General features: G+C 39.7%; 2 protein-coding genes across 2 annotated transcripts in view; one reads left to right on the forward strand and one right to left on the reverse strand.

Annotated features, from left to right (window-relative positions):
• LOC126768103 (uncharacterized) overlaps nucleotides 1–9,255 on the forward strand; it is a 43,955-nt gene extending 34,700 nt beyond the window's left edge. The window contains exon 2 of the mRNA XM_050485997.1: nucleotides 4,572–9,255. Coding sequence (XP_050341954.1) covers nucleotides 4,572–7,349 — 2,778 coding nt within the window. The 3' untranslated portion in view covers nucleotides 7,350–9,255. The remainder of the gene's footprint in view (nucleotides 1–4,571) is intronic.
• Nucleotides 9,256–9,788: 533 nt separating this feature from the next.
• Nucleotides 9,789–10,634, reverse strand: LOC126750769 (metallo-beta-lactamase domain-containing protein 1). Its single transcript, XM_050460499.1, has one exon. The coding sequence runs from the start codon at nucleotides 10,543–10,545 to the stop codon at nucleotides 9,850–9,852; it is 696 nt and encodes a 231-aa protein (XP_050316456.1). The 5' UTR covers nucleotides 10,546–10,634; the 3' UTR covers nucleotides 9,789–9,849.
• Between the last annotated feature and the right edge of the window lies 1 nt (nucleotide 10,635).

A 10,635-nucleotide genomic window follows, 5' to 3' on the forward strand; every position in this document is an offset into this window, starting at 1 on the left:
TTGGTTTTCTTCATATGCATAAATTATAAATATGTATGTATGTATGTATCTTTATAAAAAATAATGAAACTTTATATTATAAATGAGATATAAATAAAATAATATTATTAAAATCGAAAATAAAAATAAAGTTAAAAAAATAAAGAAAAGATAATGTAAGCATAAAATAAAACAAAAAGATATAAGCAATAAAAAAACATTTTTTTTTAATTTATAAAACTAAATAATAATTATATAATGCTTTTACAATATTTTTTTATATGTACATATGTATGTGTGTATGAATGATTAAGAAATAAAAAACTAAATTCAATTAATTAATAAAAATGAAGACAAAATAAAGTTTTATAAAAAATAAAAAAGTACATATTATAATAAAAAAACAAATATAAGTAACGCAGAAAACTATACAAATAAAAAACCAATAAAACGTATTTTAAAAAATATGTAAATGATACCACAACGATATAAAGATATAAAAAAGAAAAAACAATTTAAATAATATTTTTAAACACATAAAAAATAATATTACAAAAAAAAAATTAAATAAGTTCATAAAACTAATCAAAAATGTGTCATAAAAAATATACATATAAATATAAATTTAAAAATTCAATATATTTTGCAAAATATAAAAGCTGTTAGCTCTAGCATTTTCTACCAACAACCTAAATCAGCGCCAAATACTTGTATAAATCCACACTAATCACTTCCCACTGGCAACAACACTAAAACTAAATACAGCAATTGTGTTAATGCACTCCGCAGTGACATCGAAACAAACCTCGACCCAAAAGTCGCAAAGGCACCAAAGAAAAAGTCAACAAATGACGACTAGCAGAGTATGTATGTATGTACGCGTGTTCGTTAGTTAGCCAACAAACTAAGTGCAGGCAACAACAATGAGTTCAAACGCTAAAGAACGCTTAGCCGCACCCACCCACCAGCGAGCATAAATATACAAACTTTAATTCAGATGCAACCACACCTCAGCAACACTTGGCTTCAGTTCTCATTTTGTATATACATATTTAGGGGAACGACGCACCACAGTAAACACAAAATATACATATGTATGTATGTAAAAAAAAACAAGAAAAAGTCTCAATATTTTAGCTACACACTTTTAACTTCAACGCCGTCACTGCTATCGTCTTCGCCATCGAGAATACACCAAGTAACACACAGATGTATAAGCAAGAAATGTAGCATTCTAAAAAGCAGGAAAAGAAAAAATGAAAATAAATTCGAGTAAATTTCGAATAGCAGCGGCAGCTATCAACAATAGCAACAAGGCAATGCAAAGCAAAGCAAACGAAAATGGAGCGTGGGCACCACACCAGCAGCGGCTATATGTAGTTGGCGTTGGCGCTGCAAATTGAACCTGAAAATAAACCAAGAAACGACTGTTGGCGAGAGAAATTTTTCTATGTCAGCAGCAATGACTACATGCTTGAGTCATATGCACATACAAACATACATACATATGTACATGTATACATGCGTTCATATGAATATGCATACTGTTGCTGTGCGATCATGCCACTTATGGCGCGCTGTTGTGCGACCGGCAATAATATAGCCTACATATACATACATACATATGTACGTCCGCTTGATTTTGCTGAGAAAGCATTGGTACGTCGAGGAAAAATTATCAGATCAACACTGTCGAAATTGCGGCTTTTAGAATATCGAAGACATATTTTCGTATGTATGTATGTATGTAGTATTTATGAGATACACACATACATACATACATATATAACACTATATAAAAAGCTTAGCTTTAGAACACATGGTTGTAACTTCAGTAAAGCTACAAAGCAGTTTTATAATTCAAAAAATATATTTTAAAATTACAGTTTTTGAAATTAATTTATAAAATAAACTTAATAAACCTAAAAGCTTTGTCGATTTTGTTATGCCAGTACAAACTCTTATCAACAAAAGACACAAAAGCTGCAAAAAAGCTCCAAAAAGCTTTTCTTCATGGCGCCGCTATAAGAACACATCAAACCATTTGGAATATTTTGAATTTAAAGTAAGCTGAAAATGCAGCATTTACTTCCTCTTCTGCATAAAAATTACAGCTGAGCGTTGAAGAACACACTCCAGCTGTTCGCAACATATTGTCAAGCACAAGCAGGCCTACAAACTCAGCGACATGCATACATATGTATGTGTATTGTACATACAAACATACTGTATATTCTTATAAGTAATAACGACATATGGAGTAGACGCACAAGCACTTCAGCTGCACAATTCCAAACTGGCAAACATGCACACAAACACACAAACAGACTTAAGCAATGACAAGGCAAATGCTTTCCTCTGTAATCCATAGCAGCGGCAACGATGAGGGCGGCAAGAACGTCATACATGCCGGCGTGTACCCTCTTCAACATTTCCAGAATGCATGCTTAAGTACGACGACGTACCGCAGCACTAAACGGACGGTCGTTCGCTCCATAAACACACACATATACATACATACATACATCCATCGGTACACATTTGTTTGCGTCTGTCAGTCTTCCTTATTTTGGGTTTCATTCATTTCATTTCGGGTTTCATGGAAGCGCACAAACAACCGACCAACCGTCCAACGTGCAACATCAATGCCGCCACTATCACCACCACCACCACCACTATTACCAAAAAGGGAACGTACAGACCGAGCGCACCGAACGAAAAACACATTTATAAATATCAGATGCCAGCCGCCAGTGCGTCGCATTTCGTATAAATGCAACCAGACGCGCGCATTCATTTCTACGGCGAAAGGACGGACGAACGTGCGGACGGTGGGAGCAGCGGCAACGACGACGACGACAAGGAACGTTGGTTGTGAGGCACGGCGACGTTAAAATAATTTTCTAAAAATATACGAAGTGTATGCATGCCAGCCAACAGGCAGGCAGGCAAGCAAGCGGCCAGCAGCAGACAGAATAAGGTAGGGAGCGTACGCTGAAAAGCAGAATACACGACAGCAGACGACGCACATTGCAACGGCAGTTGTTTTTCTTATTTGTTGCTGTTATTGTTTTGTTATGCAGCGGCTTGCGTAGAGTCGTGTCGAGTCGAGCGGAGGGCACAGCGCATATGACATTTTAGCAAGCACCGGCAAAATAGCGCACGTTTCATATGCGCTGCATCGAAGGGATGAAATGGCAGCAACTTCCACCACCACATTAACACCGATTGTCGTCCTCTGAATATCGCTAGGCAGCTCAATTCCCTTCGTTAGCACCACCGTCAACGTCACTTTCACAGGCGAAATGCACGTGCAACCCGGGTGTATTTGTATTTACAGATGTGCGCTGAAGCAAGCACTGAGTCAGAGTTTTTAACAGCGCAACAAAAAAAAAAAAATAGAAAAGCGAAGCATAAAAGCAGGAACCGGGATGCACCCTTATGTTGTATTTGTTGCGTCGCTATACATGCGTGAAAATATATGGGTCCGGTTTGGAGTATCTGCTTGTGTGCGCGTACGGCGGATAGGACAGCATCAACGACGACGACGACAAATGTCTAGCTAAGTGTCTGAAAGCGACCAGTTGACAGTTGGCTGCTGTTTCCTGTGTCTCACTTGACACCTTGCTTGGGTGTGTGTGTGGCGGAAGCAAGCTTTGAGAATAGCGCTAGTAGGCGGGTTAACAACTCAAATGTGGAATAACCACAGCCCCAGCAGCAACGTGCAAGGCCGGTACTTCATGGAAAGCTGAGCTTGGTGATTATTTTTGGATACCCTTTAGATTTCTAGCACTTGTAGCGAAGGATCGAACATTTTGCATAAGCAGATTTAATTCTTTCGATGAACTAGTAAGCGAGGGTCTCTCAGAGCTTCCCTTACCTGTAAAAAGTCGCATAAACGCTTTAAATCAGTGTTCCGATCAAACAATCGATTTTTTTATACAGTAATTTCATGCTTCTCTATGCGCTTTTTGTCCCTCCCGCTACTTACGATCATATCTACTCACATTTAACGTAGTATAAACTCTTCACCTCAACTTGGACATTTGCTCCGAAGACCTCGGAAGTTCGCACAGTGCGAGAATCTAATATAAGTGTATACTTTTCTGTCCTGATTGTCTTTGTCTCGGTTTTTTTCATTTTAAAGCAAACGGCAGGAGTTGCAGATAATTTTCGCTTTAGCGCGTCAGGATGTGGCACAAACCGGCAGAATGGGCTAGAGCGTTGTAGATAGAGTTATAATAGTTTGTGTAATGCATTTGTATGCTTACATCTTTTAATACCGTTAGAGTGAGCACGATTTTGAAAATGTTGCCGTTGTTGGCAAAATTTGTGAGTTGGGTCTTACGGAGACATCACAATGGTGAGGTGAGTGGTCGCCTACGTTGAGAAGTGACACTTTGAAATAATTTATGCGTTGGTTGGTGTTTGAACTGGACTTTTCAATATTTCAAATGAGTTTGAATTCAAAAGTCCTTAAAATAGTTTTACGGTTGTGATCAGCAAGTAATTTTTAAAATTTTCAAATTTTAAATTTAGTACTACATTCCTCAATCAAAACTAATATTAAACTCTCTTCTTTTTGCTTACAGGTTAATTCAGCAATGGGTCTACAAGCTACAGCCGCTACCAAGCGGAAACATGAGATTACATTCGATGCCAAGGATGCTAATACATATACTAACAGTCCGCCACCACTGAAGACAGGCAAATGGTCAATTAATAATAACAACTACATCGAAGCCATTGAGGAGCAGCAACTGAATGGCAGCAATATAAAAGATACAAACGCCAGTTTACGCACACTAACGAATAGTGCAGCAGAGAGCACGAAAAGCACAACAACAACAACAGTGAATAGCAATAATAATAGTATTAATAGCAGCACTAACGGCCTCCACAATAGTATTAGCAATGGTAAAGAAGTTACTAAAATCGCTGAGCACACAAGCGGTCCAACTGCAGCCACCACAATAGCAACATTGCCCTCCATGGTCGCCACGCTGCTGCCTATGTCCAGTGAAATGGCTGCCACCACGCCATTGCCACCAACCTCCACCACACCCGTACCAGAAGACAGTATTGCCAAGTTGGAGGAGGTCGCGGCCGTGCCCTGTTGTGAGCCCTGGACTAATGCGGCGACAGAACCGGTCGATTGCATTTCCAAATTGCAGGCTGTTGCAGTGCCGAGTGATCCATGGGGTAGCATTGCGACACGTTCCACTTTGGCGACAACACTTCTCAGCGCCGATGAGTTAGATGATGACGATGATGATTTCGAGGATGACTATGAAGAGGAGGAGAGCATAATACCGACATATTGTCCACTGCGTTATCATACTTTTCCACCGCCACCAGCAGCGAACACGACAACGCATCAACAACAGCGACTTGGCAGTTATGCGCCCGCGCCGCATGGTTATGGCTCGCGTCCCAACTACTACTCGGAGCCATATCCACAACAGAATTGTTCACGTACCGGCAGTCCGCAACATATGCGTATGGCTGGCAGCAATGGTTTCACACAATGGCAGAGCACAAACGGTCCCTCCGGTGGCGGTCAGCAATTTTATGTGCCACCCGAAGCGGCATACCCGCCGCCACAGCAACAGACACCACAACCGCCACAACAGCAGCAGACAATACGTTGTGCAGAGAATGGTAAATCGTATTTAGAGTTGGGCTGTAGCAGTCCGCCGCCCCATGTGAATAGTTCGCCTGTTGTGCCACCACCGCCCTTCGGCAATCTACATGTGACCGCCGCGAATCTCGACGCGCGTCACCCTTTAAAACGTTGCTGTGATGGGCGTGGCACATGGTGCAATACAAATAAGAATTGCTATAAGGATCTGCGTCTGAAGATACGCAACCTATCCATGTTTAAGTTGTCGCGCTTCCGACAAGTATCCGAACAGTCACTCTATCGCTCGGTGCTAATATGCAATACACTGAAACGCATCGATCGCGAAATCGAAACAGAAGCTAAGGAGATGCATCAAGCAGCGGCGCAGGCAGCTGCCGCACAACATCAATACCATCAGCATCTGCATCCGCCGCATCATTTGCAGCATCACTTGAATCCGCAACAGCCACCGCAACAGTTGTTGGTGCCACAGCAGCCACATACAATGCTACATCAGCAGCACCAGGACTATGCGCCGCCAGTGATGAACTGTGCGCGTCTCACCAACCTGGACTATCAGGTGCAACATCAGCCGCCAACACTGCTGCAACAACAGCCTCCGCAGCACTTCGCACAGCATCTGCCACATTATCAGAATCAGCAACCCGAACGGCTCGACACGCCGCCGCCATACCTGAGCGCACCCACACAGCACCTACAGAAACCCACAAGCGGCGGTTTTACACTCAACAATAGCATTAGTAGTATTAATGTAAATAACTGTGATTCTACAAATGGCGCAGCGGCAATACACCCTTACGACCACTATCCCTTCCGGGAATCGCAATCTGGACGCGCAACTCCATTTCCCTGCCAACCGGTAATGTCGTCGGCGCCGCCTTCAACAACACCAACCCCGGCGACGACGCAAACCCAGCTGCATACTGTTGCAACGACACTCAGTGCGTCCAATGCAACAACAGCAGCGCCCATGCAAAACGCTAGCTCAACGGCGGCGTTGACAAGCGCGTCAAGTAGCATTAGTACAACGTCACAAGTAACTACCGCCACGACGTCCATTGCCACCACCGATAACAGCGATTCTGGTTATGCGGACGATGATTCAACACGCTCCATCAACTGGAGTTCGGTGCTCAGCTTGTCGTCACAATCCGCGCTGGACCCACTCAACAACAACGACCTCTTCGCCATACTACCGCCTGCGTTATCGATAACCAGCCCAGCCACCGCGACACCAGTGCCCGTAACGGCCGCTTTAACAACGAACACCAGCGCGTCGGATAGCACAACGCAAGCGTCGGCTGTTGCCATTAGCGGCACCTTCACCACCGTGCAATCCACCTCGGTCTCTAGCAGTAGTGCCAACGCATCAACTACCAGCAGTAGCAGCAGTAGTGCAGCATACAACACATGTACCTCTTCGTCGACGGCAACATTCACCACGCTTTCGACCATCTCCTCGGCGACGCATTCGCTCACCTCATCGTATGTGAGTAGCATGAGCGCCAATGCAGCGGCCGCGTCGGCATCCTCCACATGGGAGTACGGTTTTCTCGATATGGAATTCGGTTTGGGCTCAGAATTCACCGAACTTGTGCCCAGTTGTAAACTGAATTCAGATGAGCTCTTCAAGAGCAGCCTAACACCAGTGGTGGCCGCATCACGTTATTCCTCCGTACATGACAATGAGCTGGAACAACCGGCACACATTATGGTCGGCAGTTAGTATCAATTGTAAAGCAGCGAAACAATGCAGGAGACGTGGTGCCGAGCTTTATACTACTGTGACGGCGGTACGTACTGCAACGCCAACAGGTGGCCTTGCTGGTGTTTATGACCGCTAATTGGGGCGCTGGACGCATGGTGCCCATGGAGAACATGGCATTCATTGTGGCGAGTAGCAGGCGCGCTAAGCCACTGAGCAACAAGCAGCGGGAACACATAACAGCCGAAAATATGTGAAAACACATTGTACGAGTGTATGTACATACATGAGAGCAATGTGGGAGTGAGCGCAGCGCTTCGGCGCTGTTTTACTAGCATATACATATGTACATATATTTATTAGAAATGTAAAACCATATATGCTTCTTTGTATTAGCAATTTTACTGCAAGCTAAATTAGTTCGCTTAAGTATGAAATGCTCAGGTTGTGACCTTTTTGTTTAAAAATTGTGAAAAAACTGTATGTGCAGCAAGTAGGGAGCATAAAGCAGCAGCTAAGGCGCATAGTTTGAAAAGAAATTGTCGCTTTTGCCATTAAAATGTACTTATTTGTGAATTAAAAATACTTAAGCTACCGCTAAAAAGTACTTAATTTACTATATTTTAAAACACATAATAACTAAAAGATATATTTATACAATTAGCAATATTTTAAAGGCAAGATTTATTTTGCAAATATTGCAAATGTGTGAAATATATCGATTATTGATTTTTGTTGATTTTGTTGGTTTTATTTGTGAAATAATTCGCGCATATTTTTATTTTATACTTGAATTAATTCATTTTCTTTAAAAGATATTTTAAATTATTTCCAATTACAAGTTACGTGGGTACAAAAATTTCTTTCGAATTATGCGCCGAACAAATGCAGCTCTTGAAATCTTGTTAGAATAAATTGAAGAGAAATATATATTTATTTATTTTTTTTTTCAAGAAAAAACATATGCTTATTGACTTTTTTGTGCAACTTTATGCTTTAAAAAGCGTTTGCATTCAAAACTCAATAATCTTTGAAAACAAAATTTTTTAATTATCTTTTTTGACACTTCAGCAACTCAATTGCGTTAAAAACTTTTAAACTTTTTGGATTATAAAGTTATTTTGTTGTATGTATCTAGGCAGTACAAAGACACATACAACGTTATAACTTTGGACTTCAAAGTTTTGCATTATTCTAAAATTTTACTTATGTATTTTGTTAATATAAAAACATTCATTAACGTTTTTTCACTCAAAACTGTACTACATACTCGTAAGACACTATAGGAAAACTAGCTGAATTCTAAAATGTATATAATAAAGTACATAAGTTATATACGTATGTCGTAAATAAATTTTATAACGATGCAAAAACATACGTTACACTGTATATAATAAGATTTGGCATAATTCTTAATATGTAACTGCGTTTATGCAAACAAAATAAAATGTAAAATATCTTAAAGTAAAAATTCAAAACTCAAGCTTACGATCAAGAAACGAGTATGAAATCAACTAGAATATATTTACTACTCATATGTATTTTAAAAAATCATATGTGAGACTTATATGTATATAGTTGTAAAGAGTTCTTGTGTATATGTATCTATGTATATTTAAAGACAATTCCTTGTACAATACATAAAAGGTTATGTTTTGGCATTTACAATGTCACTACAAGTGCGAATTAAGGAATATGCAGATCTTCATGATAATGAAGGGAATTATTATTATTTCTATAGACTAATGATAAATATTATTAAAGTATTTCATAGTTTAGGCATAAGTATTAGTATTTTTATTTATAAATGGAACAAATATTAAGAAATTATAACTATAATATTTTATAAAAAGAAAGTATAAAAAATGTGGTGACAAAACAAGCAAAAGCATTGCAAATATATGAAAGATTTGTTTTTAAAATTTAACCATTTGACTTTCATTTAAATGGTTTTCGCTTTTCAGGGGATGAATACACGTAATTAGCTTATAAGTTGTTTTAGTAATTAATATCTGAAGGATATTTGGAGGAAATCATGGATCTTAAAAATTATTTGAGGTTTGCATTGCGATCCAAGGTCTATTATGCCATATGTAGCATTAAAAGAGATGGTGAGAATCATGGGCTTTGACAATTAATCAATTGGTTCGATCAAGTGAACTGAAATGATAAACCCAACAAATTGGTTCGCTAACAAATATCATGCTCCCTTAAACAACGAATTGATTAAATCAATTGGGACATAAGTATGTATGTATTTCATAAATCTTTCAAGAAAATTTTAGCTTTTACGGAACTTTAAAGGAATGAAGCGATATAATCCATATGTGTACGTATGTATGATATTCACATATTATAAAACAAAATATCTGATATTTGATAAAGTTCACTGACTCCAGTAGTACTCGTCGAAACTGTATGACAACCAGGATATTGTAGATATAACTAAAAAAATCGAACTAAATTTTCTAAAGCTATCATGCATTTGTTTTAATAAAATCTTTAAATATACATCGCAATGTTAGCGTTCATACTGCTTATTAGTATCGCTCGAATTCACTTGTTGTCGCAGTAGTTCCTTCATATTTTCTGTTACGGCAAAACCCTGACCATGACCTGGTATTATATAGTTGCACATCTCGATCATACGCAAACGTTGTATTCGCTGAGATTCCTCATTTTCACTACCTGCCTCCAGCCAAATGGTTGGATCCATAATGTCCTCGACACGTTCGAATAAATCACCACAAACTCCTACAACTTCCCCCAGATTAGTGCCTCGCACCAATACCGACACACAATTGAGTGTGTGGCCTGGTGTGCGTACTACGACCACATCGTCTCCACACAATTGAAAAGGTTCCGAATCACCACGGGTTAATGGACATTCTAAATACTTGTCACGATTGGAGACACAAGCGCCCATAAAGTGCCATTGCGCTGAACGAAAGAGATAGTTACAGCCGGTATGATCGGAATGACCATGTGTACAAACAACAACATGTATATCCTGTGGCTTGAGCCCATGTAAGTTTTGAAGGGCTTCGATTAGTCGTTCTCCATCCCAGGCGGTGAGGGTATCAACGATAATGTTGCGTCCATTGCGTGTACGTATTAGAGTACAGGTGCAATTGGCCCGCATGGCGTTGGAATCATTGCTATCCGGTCTGGAATAACCCGTGAATAAGATATGAACATCATTTTCTTTAATACTCATTATACAGGGAAATGATTTCAGAATTATTATAAATTTTACTGGAGTAAAACACCAGCTGACGTTTGACAAAGACGATATCAATAGTGCCTG

Source organism: Bactrocera neohumeralis, chromosome 2, assembly GCF_024586455.1.
Source record: "Bactrocera neohumeralis isolate Rockhampton chromosome 2, APGP_CSIRO_Bneo_wtdbg2-racon-allhic-juicebox.fasta_v2, whole genome shotgun sequence".
Classification (NCBI taxonomy): domain Eukaryota; kingdom Metazoa; phylum Arthropoda; class Insecta; order Diptera; family Tephritidae; genus Bactrocera; species Bactrocera neohumeralis.